Genomic DNA, 18,288 nt, shown 5'->3' with positions numbered 1-18,288 from the left:
GTGTAAGGTTAACATTGGACAACAATAGGGGGATGACGTTTTAAATGGGAATATATAGAGACAATATTTAAAATCTTCATCTGAAAAACTATGAGGTCAGAAAGGCTACAATTAAAATGGAAACATTTTCTCAAAATGTATCAGGCGAGGAAAGCTCAAATTAAAATGAAAGCATCCTTAGATAGTGTTCAAATCTTGGTTCCAGGGGGTAGGGTTGGGCAACAACAGGGGATGATGTTTTACATAGGAATATATAGAGGCAATCTTTAAAATTTTCTTCTCAAAAACTATGAGGCTACAAAGGCTCAAATTAAAATGGGAGCATCTTCAGGTAGTTAATACAAGTTTGTTCAAATCATGGCTTCCGGGGGTAGGGTTGGGCCACAATAGAGTGATGAAGTTTTAAATTGGAATATATAGAAAACATCTTTAAAATCTTCTTCTCAAAAAGTATCAGGCCAGACAAGTTCATACTAAAATAGAAGCATTCTCAGGTAGTGTAGATTCTAGGTTGTTCAAAACATGGTCCCCGCGGGTAGGGTGGGGTGGGGCCACAGTAGGGGGGGGATCAAGTTTTACATAGGAATATACTGAGAAAATCTTTAAAATATTCTTCTCAAAAAGTATCAGGACAAGAATACTCAAATTAGAATGGAAGCATGGTCAGGTAGAGTAGATTCAAGTTGGTTTAAATCATTGTCCCCGGGGGTAGGGTGAGTCTAAAATAGGGGGATGATGTTTTACATAGGAATGTATAGAGACAATCTTTAAAATCTCCTTCTCAAAAACTGTCTAGCCAGAAAAGCTCAAATTAGAATGGAAGCATGCTCAGGTAGTTTAGATTTAAGTTTATTCAAATCAGGGTCCCCGAAGGTAGGGTAGGGCCACAATAGAGGGATGATGTTTTGAATGAGAATATATAGAAAAAATTCTTAAAATCTTCTTCTCAAAAAGCATCAGGCCAGGAGAGCTCAAATCAAAATGGAAGCATCTTCAGGAAGTGTTGATTCAAGTTTGTTAGAATCTTGGTTTCCGGGGGTAAGGTGGGACAATGGTAGGGGGATGAAGTTTTACATAGGAATATATAGAGACAATCTTTATAATATTCTTCTAAAAACTATGTGGCCAGAATGGCTCAATGTAAAATGGAAGCATCCTCAGGTTGTGTAGATTCAAGTTTGTTCAAATCATGATCTCCGCGGGGAGGGTAGGGCCACATTAGGGGGTTCAAGTTTTACATAGGAATATATAGAGAAAATCTTTAAATCTTCTCAAAAACTATTATGCCAGGAAAGCTCATATTAAAATGGAAGCATCCTCAGGAAGTGATGATTCTAGTTTATTCAAATCATGGTCCCCGGGGGTAGGGTGGGGCCAAAGTAGGAAGATGAAATTTTACATAAGAATATATTGAGAAAATCTTTAAAATCTTCTCAAAAACTATGAGGCCAGAAAAGCTCAAATTAAAATGTAAACATCCTCATGTAGTGTAGATTCAAATTTGTTCAAATCATGGATCTCGGGGGTAGGGTAGGGTAATAATAAAGAGATGAAGTTTAACATTGGAATATATAGAGAAAGAACTTTCTTCTCAAAAACTATTACGCCAAGGAAGCTCAAATTAATATGGAAGCATCCTCAAGTAGTGTAGATCCTAGTTTGTTCAAATCATGTTCCCCGGGGGTAGGGTTTGGCCACAGTAGGGGGATCAAGTTTTACATAGGAATATATAGAGAACATCTTTAAAATCTTCTTCTCAAAAAGTATCAGGTGAGTAAAGCTAAAATTAAAATGAAAGCATCCTCAGGTAGTGTAGTTTCAAGTTTATTCAAATCATGGTCCCCGGGGGTAGGGTGGGGCCAAAGTAGGAAGATGAAATTTTACATAAGAATATATTGAGAAAATCTTTAAAATCTTCTCAAAAACTATGAGGCCAGAAAAGCTCAAATTAAAATGTAAACATCCTCATGTAGTGTAGATTCAAATTTGTTCAAATCATGGATCTCGGGGGTAGGGTAGGGTAATAATAAAGAGATGAAGTTTAACATTGGAATATATAGAGAAAGAACTTTCTTCTCAAAAACTATTACGCCAAGGAAGCTCAAATTAATATGGAAGCATCCTCAAGTAGTGTAGATCCTAGTTTGTTCAAATCATGTTCCCCGGGGGTAGGGTTTGGCCACAGTAGGGGGATCAAGTTTTACATAGGAATATATAGAGAACATCTTTAAAATCTTCTTCTCAAAAAGTATCAGGTGAGTAAAGCTAAAATTAAAATGAAAGCATCCTCAGGTAGTGTAGTTTCAAGTTTGTTCAAATCTTGGTTCCTGGAGGTTAGGTTGGGCAACAATAGGGGGATGAAGTTTTACATAGGAATATATAGAGACAATCTTTAAAATCTTTGAACATTTGAACAGAATATATAGCAAAAGTCCAATGAAAATTTACCCGTATTTGTATTATTATTTCTGAGTTTATTCGTGCAGAGGTGATGTTGTGGAAAAATAAACTAAAGATCCCGTTATTGTGAATGTATTGCGCAAGCGCATGATGGTAAAATCCAAAAAATCCAGGTGATTTCCGGGATTCATTGAGGAATTTTCGTTGATTATTAATTAGCGAAGCTTAACTGAGAAAAAAAATAACAAATTGGTAATCTTTAAGTACCAATGATGTTTAAAATTTATAAAACAAAAGACAGTATTCTTTTAAATTCTCGGTATTAAAGACCAAAACTTCGAGTCTATCATTTTTATATAGTAGTATAGATAAGGTAGTGTACCCGACACTGTTGACATTTATTATTGAAACAGAACTTTGCCTTAAAGGTATATGTGGTGTATTTAGAGTAAAATTTTTGACATGAGTTTGAGTAAAAATATACATCATGCTACTTATACTAGTAATTAGACGTTTCACAAACTCTAGGCCATAAAACATGTTCTCTTCAGTAATTTGTCTCTAGACTTTGCTACACGTCTGATTTATAACGGCACTACGCATTAACGCGGGGAACCCCAGCATAGAAGGACAGTTTGTTTACAGATTAGAATCACGTTTTTCATGTCTTAAATTAGATAATTCTTATATCAGATGATACTCTAAGCATTATAATTCCGATATTCATTATTGTTTTCCCTTGGACTGAAATGTCACATTTTCATTGGTTTAAACATAGCACGTGATTGCCTCATATATCTCTATATTTGTTCTGTGAGAAATAATATTAGGCAATATGGCCGTCATTGGTCGACGCTTCGCTTACTCATTTCGACATTTCATAGTATTTTATACATAAACTGCATGCTGTAAGTTCTTAAAGTATTTGGAGTTGTTGCCCTTTGAAATTCTTTAAAATTAGAGTAGTTGCCCTTAGAATATTGACGTCACATTGTTTTGTCTGGAGCAGAACAAAATGGCAGCGACGAAATTTGCTCAAATCTCTGCAGAGGAAAGGGAGAAAACATTTGAAATTAAATAGCAACAAAACATTGTAAGTAAACATATGGGTAAAGCAAAGATTTTGAAAGAGTATTTGAAAGGTGAGATGAAAATTTTGAAGAGTTTAAATGAGTTAAATTGGACGAGATGTAAGGCATCTTGTACATGGCTTTGCGTAGATCATCGCTATTTGTGAATAAATATGTCGCTTGATAGTCCTCGAGAAAACAAAACACTTATTAGGTTAGTTACTGACTCACTACGGAAATATATTGATCAACCCAATATATTTCCGTAGTGAGTCAGTAACTAACCTAATAAGTAATAATGTAGAACGATAATAATTGTTAATTATGTGTAATAAAGATGAACCATGATTTTAGCCTCATCGACGGTAAACCCAACTCCCTGAGGGATGCATGTACTGAGAGTGCTTATTTATTCTTTATTCAAAATTCCTCTAAACGAAAATCCACTTGTGGTTAATAACTAATATTGACATTTTCCAGTGTCTTTGCCTGTGGTAACATTACGTATCGATTTTGTACTATATATCCCATAACTTCAAATGGCGTATAATTGGGGCGCCATCGTGGTTTGCTTATTCATATTTTAATATTTAATAGTACAATGGCTTAAAATTATATAAATATAAATAATAAGGAATCATTCTTTGAATATTTCTTGGATTTGATCACGCCCCGACCAAATTTATCACCTTATAATACTCAAAGAATGATTCCTTTTTCCTTAAATTAATTAAAGACACGAAACTCATGGAACACGAACCTGACTAGCAACACCCATACAACTTCATGATGGAAGCTTTTAATTCGGCTTTAATTCCTATTCCATCAATCTACATGGTCTCCGATGACGATCCTCCTTTTGTTCCTATCCTTGTCAGTCTGTCCCTTTTTCTTTCCTTGCCAGATCTGTCAAACTTTATGGTCTATCCCCTCTTTCTCGTCGTCGCCATTGTTGTTGATAGACTGAGATCTATATCACGTGACCCATTTTAGGCGGGGCTATTCAAATCTGTGGTATTTTTAAGGTTATAGGAGTATAACTTAGGTAGATATTGAGTTCATTCCTGATAATTTAATTTTCTGTAATTTGCTGTACAAATTGAATCCGTTTTACTTTTAAAAATAATATTAATTTGTTCAAAATTCAAACGTAACGTCAGACGGATTAGTACGTTTTTGACGTTGGTGCATTGTGACGTGTTTTGTGACGTGCAAACCAGATTATTCAAATTTTACTAAGTTTTTCTATCCAATCAAACGCCGTGTTACAACCATAAATTAAATTATTTAAGGATATCAGGCATTTTTGAAAAATTATTTCTAGTATGAAAACAAGTATATCAATTTCTTTCAAAAAATTTCCCCAAATGAAAACATTTAGAACAGCTGAATAAAAATTGAAATTCATCTTTAATTGATTCAGGATCAAATACGTCATGGTTGCTGGATGCTTAACTACCTTACTTTTGGATTATGATCAGCCATTTTCTTAATGTTTGTTACATAAGAAATATGACAGCAGTGTATTACAGAATCAAAGTACTGAAAATATTGTTAGACGGTGGCTTCGTTTTAATGTTGCATACTACATGTATGATTAATATTGACATCGAAAATCAGCGGCCAGTATCGCATACATGAACTTATGCTTAACGCTAACATGCACAACTGGTCATGCGTTTCCTACATTGATAATGTGTGGAAATCGTAGCTGTAATCTGCATCCACACTTTATAAATGCTATGTCATCTGTCTGTGAAAACTCATATATTTATCACAGTAGCCTTTGTAGTGTAGAAGTTCGTATCTATTTTTTATCTATATGTTTGTATCTATATCATTTGACATCAAAAATCCGTTGTCGATGTGTATTTTGTTTGCCCCAGAATGGGTTGCCCCTTACAAAGGGGAGATAACTAGGAATTATTAAAATTTTTTTTTAGAAATATTCAAAAATCTTTTTTTCAAGAATTTTTTGGCCAGGAAAGCTGAAACTTGTGTGAAAACATGCTCTGTTGGTGTAGATTCAGAGTTGTGAAAATCATTATCCCGGGGGTAAAGTTGGACCACAATGGGGGGTCGAAATTTTACATAGGAGTATATAGAGTAAATCTTTTAAAATACTTTTCTCAGAAACTAATTGACCAGAAAAGCTGAAATTTGTTCGGAAGCAACCTCAGGTAGTGTACATTCAAAGTTGTGAGAATCATGACCCTGGGGGGGGGGGGGGGGCTGCAATGGGAAGGGGGTCGATATTTTACATAGGAATACATAGAGTAAATCTTTAAAATCTTTTTCCCAGAATCTAATCAGCTAAGAAATGTGGAACTTGTGTGGCAGCATCCTCAGGTAGTGTACATTCAAAGTTGTGAAAATCATGACATTCGGGGGAAGGGTAAGGCCACAGTGGCGGGGGGGGGGGTGTCGAAATTTTACATAGAAATATATAAAGTAAATCTTTGAAAATGTTCTTCCCAGAAACTAATCACCCAGGAAAGCTGCCACTTGTGTGGTAGCATTCTCATGTAGTGTTCATTCAAAATTGTGGGTAGGATGGGGCCATAATTGGGGGGTCGAAATTTTACATATGGATATTTACTGTAGAAGCAGAATTATTCGTTGAAGATTTAATTTTGTTATTTTCGTTGGCAGTGTATATCAGCAAAATTAAATCCATGACAAATTTTAACCCAAGAATTAATGAATACTAAGATATTACAATATGACGAAATTAAATGCTAACAAAATTTTATTTGGGTAAAAAACAACGAAATTTTGACCAAACAAAAATATGTGCTTCTTCAGTGGAGTAAACCTTTTAAAAATCTTCTTCTCAGAAACTACTCAGCTAGAAAAGCTGAAACTTGTATGGAAGCATCCTCATGATAATAAACATTAGAATATTCAGTGGCAGAATGGGTTTTTATTTATATAGGATCTACATGTATTATACTACATGTCTAGATAGTTTGTATTTGACTGAATTAAAGCTGAACAACACTCGTAAATAGGCACTGTCCGGCATATTTCTCTTTCAGCATCGCTTTCCCTACAACCCCTATATAAGCCACATACCTCTTAATATTTTAAAGTATTTCGCTGTAGAGGTTTCATCTGTGTGGACGTATATCTTGCCTAGCCTTGTAACTTGGTCGCGATGGAATTATCAAGTTTTACGCACTTCTCTCATGCCAAAAGAGAACTAGCATCAATTAAACAGGTCAGCAACAGGCAGAATATACACTTGAAATAAAAATTAAATACAGAACAATCAACGAAATCGAAGGGTTTATATACCTGTGTGACGGTCTCTATTTACGAGAGGTGTTCAGCTTTTTGCTAATTTTATTATGCCTTTTGTTCCTCAGGTGAGCGATGTGGCCAATGAGCCCCTTGTTTGTATCAATACTTAAGGGGAAGGAAAGTCATACAACGTATATATTGGAATTAGTCCAGTGGTTTAATTGATAACAGTTGTCATACTGGTTCGAAGATAAAATGCATAATCAAGCTTTTATGCTCGTTTGAAGTTAGAGAAATCGCTATTATTGGAGGCTGACATGATGCAGAACTCTTTATTTATTGAAAACCAAACAAATCTATTATTTTGACGTTACACCATCTATCTGGTTTTATGTTCTAATTCGGTACACTCAACTGAACATAGATAATATTAAAAAATAAATAAACACAGTGTGTAGGTACAGAAGCGCTCTCAAGCGTGCAGTTTGTTACTTATAAATTACACAAATATTTTCTGGTAAATTCTGTACTCTACAATAATGAGAAAAAATGTTAATTATAACAACAAATGAAAAGCTGTCAAAGTGACAGCAAACCGGGTTTTCTTTATGTGAACTGTATCCATAATCCATGTCAACCCTGAATCGATAAGCACTATGTACAGTATCAAGTGAAATGGAGTACCCATATCCAATATTTTGCCTAGAGAATGACTAAGTTCAAAAGCTGGTATTTTTTCATAAATTATCAGAAATAAAAATAACAATAGCAATATGCACACCTCTGATATACTAGTATTTACAATTGGCCTGCAAATTAAAAACAACTCTCTATCTTGAAAACTATAGGAGGAGATATCCGTACAATGAGGGTACCCCATATGCAATATTTTGCCAACAAATGATTAGGTTCAAACGCTGGTATTTTTTCATAAATTATCAGAAATAAAAATCCTAGCAATATGCACACCTCTGATATATGTTCAATTGATCTGCAAAAGAACAACTTCCTATCTTGAAAACTGTAGGAGGAGTTATCCGTACAGTGAGGGTACCCTATATGCAATATTTTACCAAATTATGACTAAATTAAAAAGCTGGTATTTTTTTCATAAATAAACAGAAATCAATATCCTAGCAAAATGCACACCTCTGATATATTTACATTTCATCTGCAAAAGAACAACTTCCTACATGTATTTTAAAACTGTAGGAAGAGTTATCCGAAGAGTACCTTTTGGCAGCCGCCCGCCCGCCATTTTCACCATTTTAATAACCGGATTTTTCTGTTGGAAAACCCGGTTAATAAAATGATACATGAAAACGAGTATGAGTGGTTGGGTGGGAGAGGGCCACGTCTTACTGCGCGAAGAGAGAGCCTTCGAATGGCGCTAAATTCTTTACTCACTTAAAACGAGAAGTCGCACTATTCTAGTTTAAATTCCTGTATAACAGGTAAAATACCTATTTAGAAACCAATCAAATTTGGTTACCAGTATAAATATTAAATGAAAGACCAGAAGGGCCTAAGAGTCGACTCGCTGTGAACATGTTGTCAATATTTTGATGTATTTGTTTTTATTACATTGTTAGTAATACATAAAAAAATTGTCTTTTGTAAATAAATTAAACATAGGTGAACAAAGATTACAGGGCTCATTGTAGCAGATATCACCTTTATGAGACCAGCTTTATCATATTAAATTATATGATAATAATATTTAGATATCCTATAAATTAAAAAAATATCTTTCACGATTCATGATTTTTTTAAAATCTTTGATATGTTGTAGCCAGTGATAATAAGATACTTCTATACTTAATTCATGCTTATTTCAAATTCTGCGTGTTGAAAGCAGAAAAGGGTCAATAAATGTCCTGTTCCTGATTCATCAACTCGTGTCAGTACTTTCAGTACTTTGATTCAACATGTTCTGTTGACATTTCAATGATAGACTGGCAATGCCTGCCAGACTGGTAATGCATAATATCATAGGATAGAGACAAGGGTCCAGTATATTTCAATGACGAAGAAATAAGAGTTATTTGCATTATATCGCACACTATCAATTCACGTTTGTGCTCAAAATCCACTCTAAGAGATTCGATGACAGTAAGAGTCTTCTTGCTTCGCAAGCTGGGTTTTTCTAAAAAAAAAAAAAGATTTTACGCATAATATGGAACAAGGTTTTCCCCGTGTAAGTTGTCGAATTCATGGGCGGCGATTGAACAAGAACTACTTTGATTTGTTTCATGTTTTAAACAAGAAAAATTTTTTAACCGTTTCAAATTGGCAATCACGCAAACAAATTAATGCATGCACTATTTTCATATGCACATGAATAATGTAGTGCAACATTTTTGCAGAAACGGCTATGATAACAAGGACTCGCTCGCTTCTCGAGTTGACTCAAAAACAAAAACACGTGATCGATAAACACACGTGTCATCATACCTCTAATATATAGACAGTGCTTTGGAATAAACGCTGATTTATGTCTTTCTGTTTCTTAAGTAATGAACTTAGTAAAGATTAATGATGATGTCTATGTTCATGTGTCAATCTAAAGAATATAAAATATGTACATGTAAAAGAGGATTGGTGGTTGGGTGAGAGAGGGCCACGTCTTACTGCGCGAAGAGAGAGCCATCGAATGGCGCTATATTCTTTGCTCACTTAAAACGAGTAGTCGCACTATTCTAGTTTAAATTCCTGTATAATAGGTAAAATACCTATTTTAGAAACCAATCAAAGCAAAAATACGTGATCGATAAACATACGTGTCATCATACCTTTAATATATAGACAGTGTTTTGGAATAAACGCTGGATTGTGCCTTTCTGTTTCTCAAGCAATGAACTAAATAAAGATTAATGATGATGTTTAAGTTCACGTGTCAATCTAAAGAATATCAAATATGTACATGTTAAATTGTAAATTTTTATTGAATAAATGGCAGTCGTATTTTATCTGCTAAAATTTTTATAACTTAAGTCCAGCTGATAAAGTATGTTATAATTGTAATTGGGATATTTCCAAATACATTTACAATTCCCTATATTCGGAATTACCATGTCGAAATAACGACAGCAGACACTTTCTTTGATGCTTCGCATCTGTTTACAATAATCCCACAACTACGCGGATATTCCTCTACCACTTTAACAATCCTCCACATATGTTTTCGTCAAGTCAACGAACATGCTGTTTGTCATTGGTCTGTGATTTTGCGGAAAGTAAAGGTCAAAAGTTGATGTCAACAGTGTTTCATATTTTCTAATTTGTACGTTTAGAGCAAATATAATATTAAGCTAATATTGATGTTATGTTAATAAAGAAACCAGAATGGATGGTGTGACGTCATAGATCAGAGTTCAAAGACAGCCTTAGCTCATAACAGTAGAAATTTAAATTAAGCAAGCGATATTTCTTGATTTATTCATTTTTTTATTGGTGTCGAGCGAAACTAAAAAGCAATCTAGGGATCGTACGACCGGAAGTTCTTAAGAGCCGAACAATGCATCCTATCAATAAATCTGCGGGAATGAGTGCAAGGTTTTCTTATGTATTTGAAGAACAAATTATGACATACTTCCATTTAGAGCAGAACTAAACGTCAATATAACAAGTTTGGAGTTAAAAAATAGTTGATGTCTTTTATAATGTTCATATTTTATTGTAAACAACATATCTAGGTTTCAGCGGATGAATACACTTGCACCGAGACACATGTGATAGTTAGGTCTTCATACTCAATTTAGTCTGGTCCTGATTTCTAGAAAAGGCTCTAGAAATACGTTTAAACGGCATATAATTATTATTTGGTCCACCATGGGTTTTTTTTTATCATAATTAAAGTATGCTGAGTCGAAAAAAATATGCTGGCCTTCATGAAAATGCCGTTAAGTAGGTAAAAATGGCGATTCAAAATGGCGGACACCCAATCTTCAGTATTTTCTATCAAAGTATCTTCAATGGGAAAAAAAATTACACACACTAATGAATTAGTCTAGCACAGTATTTCAACATATACTATATGTGCCGAGTCTAAGAAAATATGATGGCCTTCTACAAATGAGGTTAATTAGATCAAATGGCGATTTAAAATGGCGGATAACAAAATTTTGTAAATTCTTCCTATATTTTAAAAAAGGACAAAAAGCGCAAGACAAACAATGAATACTTGGTCCAGCAAAGTTTTTTAATCATAACTTAGATGTGGTTATTCAGTAATAATATGCTGTTTTCGAGAAAATGGCGTGAGTTATCTAAAAAAAAAATTGGCGATTCATAATGGTGAACATCCAGTTTTTATAATTTTTTTCTTTAGTTCCTTAAACGGAGAAAAAGCGAGAAACAAACAATTATAATTCTGTTCATCAAATTTTTAAATCATAAATAAGGCGTGCTAAGTCTGAGGAATTATGCTGGTCTCCACTGAAACGGTGTTTTTATGTCAAAATCGCGGACACACAGATGTCACATTTTTTCCTTACAGTTACTTAAATGGAGAAAAAGGATGAAACCAACAATTATAATTTGGTCTAGCAAAGTTTATCAAGATAACTAAGGCATGCTAAGTCTGAAAAAAATATCCTGGATATGACGAATATTGCTTTAAATAAGTCAATATGGCGTTTAGAAATGGCCAACAGCTAGATTTCATCACTTTCTTTTTAACTTTTTTACAAGGAAAAACATTAGTCCGGTCAAACAAAGTTTTTATTCAAAATTAGGGTAAACTGAGTTTGAAAATATATGCTGCATTTTCGAAAATAGCGTTCTTTAGGTCAAAATGACGTTTCAAAATGGCCAACAGCAAGATTTTATAACTCTTTTTTAAAGCCATTTAGAGGGGTAAAATGTGTAAGTTTTACATTATACAATTATGCACATGACAAATTCGACTTGAACGCTTTGACGAATTATAAGAAAAACCAGTTTCACTTTTTACTAAAAATGATTTTATTAATAATTTTCTCCGCTTTGTCTTATTAAGGCGTATTTTTTATTGAAACATTCTTTGTTTATGCTTTTCAATATCCGAATTGTTCCTAAACCTTTTTGGTTTTTTTTTTTAAATTACATTTTATGGACCACTTTCTTCGATCTGCCTTTAAAATAGTTAAGAAGATGTGGCACACTCTGCAAGTTGGTAAAATGCGACAACTATTTTCAAAGTTTTAGAACGGAGAAGTATTTCTGCACTGTAAATTTATATATTGTTGTTAAGCTTTGAAGACATCGAAATCATAAGCTTATATTGTTAACAGAGGTACAATCGGATTCGTGGGAACCGTGTACGACATTAAGAACTATTCTAGTGTATGTTCGTCTCTTCCTTTTATGCCTTTATAACAAATAAATCTAACTAATATTATATAAATAGTACCTGTTTAGGAGGGTGCCTGTTAAGAGGGTAAAACTATTGTCAACCGACGCGAAGCGGAGGTTGACAATGGTTTTCGAGGGTTGTCAATTTCAACTCCTACCCTCCTAAACAGGCACTATTTATTTTATTATACTGAATGTCTTAATTCTACAGAAAACTTTTCTACTTTTATATATAAATGACGTGATGTCTTTGGCGAACCGTACGTGCATAGTTTACGCGCATGTAACAATACGTTGTGTTACCCGTTGCTAAGTGTGTTGCTAACGCTGAGGGTAATAGAACGGATTATCAACTGCGTCCAAACCAATCAGATTTCAGTATTTAACATGAACGTATAATAAATTAATATATGTACTGGAAAAGCTCGAGATTAAAATGAGCCCGAAATCAACATATCGTCCAACTTTATAAATAGCAATCAGTATGCACAATATGTTTTGGGCAACCCTAAGAATTTTACTCTTTTTAACATTATTACGGACAATTTATACTTTGTATAAGTAATCAAACTGCCTATGTCCTCGTTAAGGATAAAACAACCTCTTGCAAAATTGTCAACATGTGTTTGGCCCAAATGTGCTGATGAAAATATAGAAGTACGTAAAAAGCAATGCATGTCCTTATTCAGAGGAAAAGCTGAGGCTTTTTTATACCAGACCATGCCAGTGTCAATTTGCAACATATCCTCAGAGCTAAGCTTGCTGATGGATGTTCTAACCTCTTTAAAGACGCTAAACATCCCGTTGTAGAGAAAATGTTCCTCTTTTCTAGAAATTCGAATTAGCACTTGGTTCATTTAATTCACTGATATGGAGTGACAAACCTGCTTATTTCTACAGCATATCGAGAAAATCGACATATTGAATGTACAGAAACAAGTAAGAGAATGGGAAATAACTGAACACAAAATCAAAGAATTCGAGAAGTTCTTCAGTTGTATGTTTAACCAAGACACATTGCCCACTGACACGATTCAATTTCCTTTATTCTTAAAATCAAATAGCCCGAGAATATGCCCCAACTTAGGATATGCCTTACGTTGCTTATGAAACAAACACACCAAGGTAATGATAGGGAGACAGGCATATATATAAGCATGCCTATATTGCCATGCCAAGCCGAAATGAGATAAAACAATTAAGTGATGGTTGTTTGCTATTGGAAATAATGACCTACGATCTTAAACCTTGAGCTTTCTTTAGATTTGATAACTTGCAACTGCCCCACAGGTTGTAGAACCTTTATGTATGAATGTAACATGCCAGCTTGCAGTGTATAGACATTTGCAAATTTCAAATCACAAACTCATTATTCAAATAAAAAGATTGTGTAAATAACGTATATATATTGTAGCTTGATAAGGGAAAACAGAGGAAAAATTGCACTTTTTTAAGAAGGCTGGATGGTCAACAAATTAACAATAAGATCTACCTTGAATTCTCAGACGTGATTTGTTTAGCTTTAACAATTTATATAGTAAAGAAAACATCCGTATATTTTACCTTTTAAATGGGCATTTTCTATATTTTAAAAATTTATATAGAGCTCTTCTTCTAAAGGAGATCAATACAGTCAAAAAATGGGCATGACCATCAAGCCCTCTTAATAAAAAGCTGGTAGATTTTTGCTATTGGTAAAAGTATTCAAATTTGATTGTTAGTTACATTATCAGTATTGAAATTATGATACTCAAAAATTTTTCCCGTTTAAGAGGTCTTTAGATAGATTAATGAAATTTGGCTATACACCAATTTGAAATGCAATTTTGACAAAATAAACGTCATTTTCCTGAAGACCAACACATTTTCTTAGACTTGGCACAGCTTTATTATGATAAAAATGTTTGCTCGACCAATTTATAATTTTGTATGTTTTTCCCCATTAAAGTGACTGTTAGAGGGAATAATGAAAGCTGGCTGTCCACCATTTTTACCAGTTTACCGCCATCTTCTAAAAATAAGCATATTTTGTTGGACTCAGCACACCTGAGATATGATAAAATATTATGCTGAACCAAATTATAATCGTTTGTTTCCTCAATGTTTTAGACTTCAAAAGAGAATTATAAGTTTATGCTGTCGATCGACCATTTTGACGGCCCTTTTGACCCAGTTAGCGCCATTTTGTCATAGCCAGTATATTTTTCAGACTAATATATGCAAAACAAGAGAAAAGCTGTCAATGTGACAGCAAACCGGGTTTTCTTTTATTTGAACTGTATCCATAATTCATGTCAACCCTGAATTGATAAACACTACCAACCGTATCGAGTGAAATGAAGTACCCTGTATGCAATATTTTGTCAAAAAATGACTAAGTTCAAAAGCTGGTATTTTTTCATAAATTATCAGAAATCAAAATCCTAGCAATATGCACACCTCTGATATATGTACAAATGATCTGCAAAAGAACAACTTCCTATCTTGAAAACTGTAGGAGGAGTTATCCGTACAATGAGGGTACCCTATATGCAATACTGTAAACGTATAATATTTGGCGTGTACGATATTTGGTAGAAATTAGTTTTTGAACAAGTTGGCATAGATTTGAATTAGCTTATTCCTAAATGTGACTATTCTTGAACATATATGCATGGCATTTAGCGATGTACTTGATTTAGCGGAAGCCGCACACCACCAAAAGCGCTAAATAGAATAAACAGCTAAATGTAGTACGTTTACAGTTTTTTGTCAAAAAATGACTAAGTTCAAAAGCTGGTATTTTTTTCAATAACTAACAGAAATCAAAATCCTAGCAATTTGCACACCTCTGATATATGTACAAATGATCTGCAAAATAACAACTTCCTATCTTAAAAACTTTAGGAGGATTTATCCGTACAATGAGGGTACCCTTTTGGCAGCTGCCCGCCCGCCATTTTCACCATTTTAATAACCGGATTTTTCCGTTGGAAAACCCGGTTAAAAACTTTGCTGAGCGGAATTGTCTCTCCTGCGGTTTCCCTATTTGAAAAGCGGTTACGAAAAAATCACGAAATCGGGGTATCTGCCACTTTGAATCGCAATGTTGACCTTATTAAAGCATTTTGGGGAAAACAAACATATGTTTTCATACTAAGCACACTTTATGTATGATGAAATACTATGCTGAATCAACTCATTATTGTTTGTCAATAATGAAAAGACTTTAAGAGAAAATTATGAAGTTTGGTTGTCCGCCATTTTGACCTACTAAACGCCATTTTCATGAAGGCCAGTATAAATTTTCGGACTCAGCACACTTTATTTATGATAAAAAAAACCATAATTATTGGCCGTCAAAAGTTTTTTTTTCGACTAAATCGGACCAGACTAATTTGTTAATTAAATATACTTGCCTGCAAAACAGATTATTTTGTATCCATATCGAATGGTGACGATGCACAAATCTTTATTCTTTTAGAAACAAAACTTCCTGCACAGAGCGATAAGTATATTTACAACGCAAAGTAACTTTAAACCAACTACTTTCAATTTGTGAATGTAAACAACGAGAACGAGTGGTTTTTTTTTTTATATCTGCGCCTGATCTTTTCAGTCCGTGTTTTTATCAGCAATAAACAATATATATAGAATTAAATACAATCATACTTTTAATACTAATTAATTCTATCTGAATAGAGGAAAAAATATTTACAATTTTTTTAACTCTAAGAATATTTCTATAACACATTTAGAAATTAGATGAGTCAATTTGTAATGAATTGAAATTAAATTAATTATGTGATAAAACCATAATTTCTATTTATTTGAAAGTAGTCGACTAATGTATATGTCTTTACATCCAATTGGAATAATTTTTCTTAAAGAAAAGAATCACACTGAATTTGGATATTTTTATTATTCTGATTGACTGCATAAAAAATGACCGCCCAACTCAATTTTTATAAAAATTAATCTCCATCAAGTTGGTCTCATGTTAATGTACATACATTTCTTAAGAGTTACACAATCATAATTTGTTTTAAGGATGTTTTAATCAATAGTACCTACGTGTACGTACGTGTGATCAATGGAGGAATACCATAAATAACACAAATAAAACAAAATAATATAATATGAATTAATGCTAAGTGGATATCATTTTTACTTTTTTAAAAAAATGTTCAGGTTTGTACTCTTCAAGTACATTTCAACTCGACGCCATTATGGCCCTTCAGGTCTTTGATTTATTTTATTGAAAATAAATGCGATCTACAATCCCAATGGATGTTGATTAATTGATTTATTGTACAACATATTTACAATGAACTTAAAAGGGAAGAAAAATAGAAAAAAAAATAGAAAAAAAAAATATATGAAATTCCCTTCCCCTTAAAAACTTAGTAAAATTGAGGAATTCGATTACAAAAAACTTAAACAGTTAGAAGCAGAATTAGATTCTATTTATGATAAACAATCAAAAGGAGCACATATTAGATCTAAAGCAAAATGGATAGAAAATGGCGAAAAAAAACCACATCATATTTTCTAAATTCAGAAAAGTAACACCAATCATCAAACGTAAAAATGGAACTTTTGACTTCAAACAATGAAAAAATTCATTATACAAATACAATTAGGAGGGAAATGTTTAAATTTTACCAGAGCTTATACGCAATTAAAAACATTGATTATAAAATAATTGATGATTATTATACATTGTATAAAATTATATTGTATCATATGATACAAAGTCATATTATGTTAAATATGACACAATATTGCACAATACAATATCATATTATACAAAATAATATCGTATGTTACAGTTTTGTGATGTATTTTGGATATGATATTGTATCATATAATTCTATATTGTATCATATATTATATATTATGATATTGTATTATGTGATCAAATACAATAATGTATAACACGATACAATGTCATATCAAATGTTACAATATCATATTGCATCATTATTTATTACAATATTATATGATATATATTGTAAGTATCATAGGATGCAATATCGTATTTTATATTAATGTTTTGATAAACATTGTATCTTATAATACCGTATAAAATTAACATATGACTATCATACAATTTTTTTTACATATGATATACGGTATTTTGTCAAAACAGTATCCATGAATATCCAAGATTATTAACTTTTATTCATATACTAGTAATATGATAAAGGTGGCCTCATACAGGTGATGCCTCATAAATGAAAGGAATGACCCCCGTGTGCTGTCATCCGTGCCAACGAGAGATATTAATATAAGTTGTAGAACTTGTTTTTCAATCGTTGTGAAAAAAATAAAGTTCAGGGCTTTTCCCAATGAATTAGAACTCTCTTTCAAGGGGTTCGTAACTTCTTATAATGATTTTTTGGTCACACATTACAGAGGTTTTATTGTTATTGAATTTTAGGAGATTTTTACTTTCCTATATAGACATCATGGTCACAGTATCCTGCAAATCGCAATGACCACATCAATGGAACCCAGATCAAAATCCGGGGTATGGAGGGCGTTGCGGCTGAGTCTTGGTATGATGCACAGCTCAAACACTTAAAAACACCGACTGTTTTTCATGGCTACAACAGCGACCCTTCCTATTTCCCATACTGGTGTTCCGAGTCGTACACATACGTCACCAGCATGCTGGCGATGTCCACCTTCAACAACATTGCTGACAACACTGACGGTACCACTAATGTACATGCATCTGTCTAGAACATGCCTACATTCATTCCATTGAATATCATGTTTTTCACACAGGAACTTGACTTATCTATCTTTACTAAGAAATGTGACAAAATATTGAATCATTAAAAATCCACTGAGTATTTCTCCCCTTTTTCTCGAAAAAATCTTATTGTCTTTTAAATAGTTATGAAAAGACTGTATCATTTTCTATTTTCATGTATTTTAAACCAATTTGTCGGCATTTTGATATAAGCTTTCTTTTTACTTATTAAAAAGTTTTCAAATGCTCTGTTTAGCTCATTATATCTTAAAGATTTTTTTATGATAACTGTAATAATCAAAGTACTGAAGTACTGACGGGAGTTGATTTTATCGATTATCATTTATTTTAAAATTAACTTATCTTGCATGGCAATTAGTTTCTACTCTGTATTTGAATTACACTTTTTTATTAGCTCACCTGAACCTGAACTGAAAGCTCAAGTGAGCTATTCTGATCACATTTTGTCCGTCGTCCGTCTGTCCGTCCGTCCGTCCGTCT

The 18,288-nt window shown here is 33.1% G+C and overlaps 1 protein-coding gene across 2 annotated transcripts in view; it reads left to right on the top strand.

The window, feature by feature from the left end:
- The window catches only part of LOC105330289 (uncharacterized), a 122,917-nt gene extending 105,095 nt beyond the window's left edge, over positions 1-17,822 (top strand). The window contains exon 9 of one of the 2 annotated variants that reach the window (XM_034443490.2): positions 17,493-17,822. In XM_034443490.2, coding sequence (XP_034299381.1) covers positions 17,493-17,774 — 282 coding nt within the window. In that variant the 3' untranslated portion in view covers positions 17,775-17,822. The remainder of the gene's footprint in view (positions 1-17,492) is intronic. The other variant, XM_066079070.1, reaches the window with a different exon arrangement.
- Positions 17,823-18,288: the final 466 nt, after the last annotated feature.

This window comes from Magallana gigas, chromosome 3 (assembly GCF_963853765.1).
Source record: "Magallana gigas chromosome 3, xbMagGiga1.1, whole genome shotgun sequence".
Classification (NCBI taxonomy): domain Eukaryota; kingdom Metazoa; phylum Mollusca; class Bivalvia; order Ostreida; family Ostreidae; genus Magallana; species Magallana gigas.
This window is presented reverse-complemented; position numbering and strand designations above follow the sequence as displayed.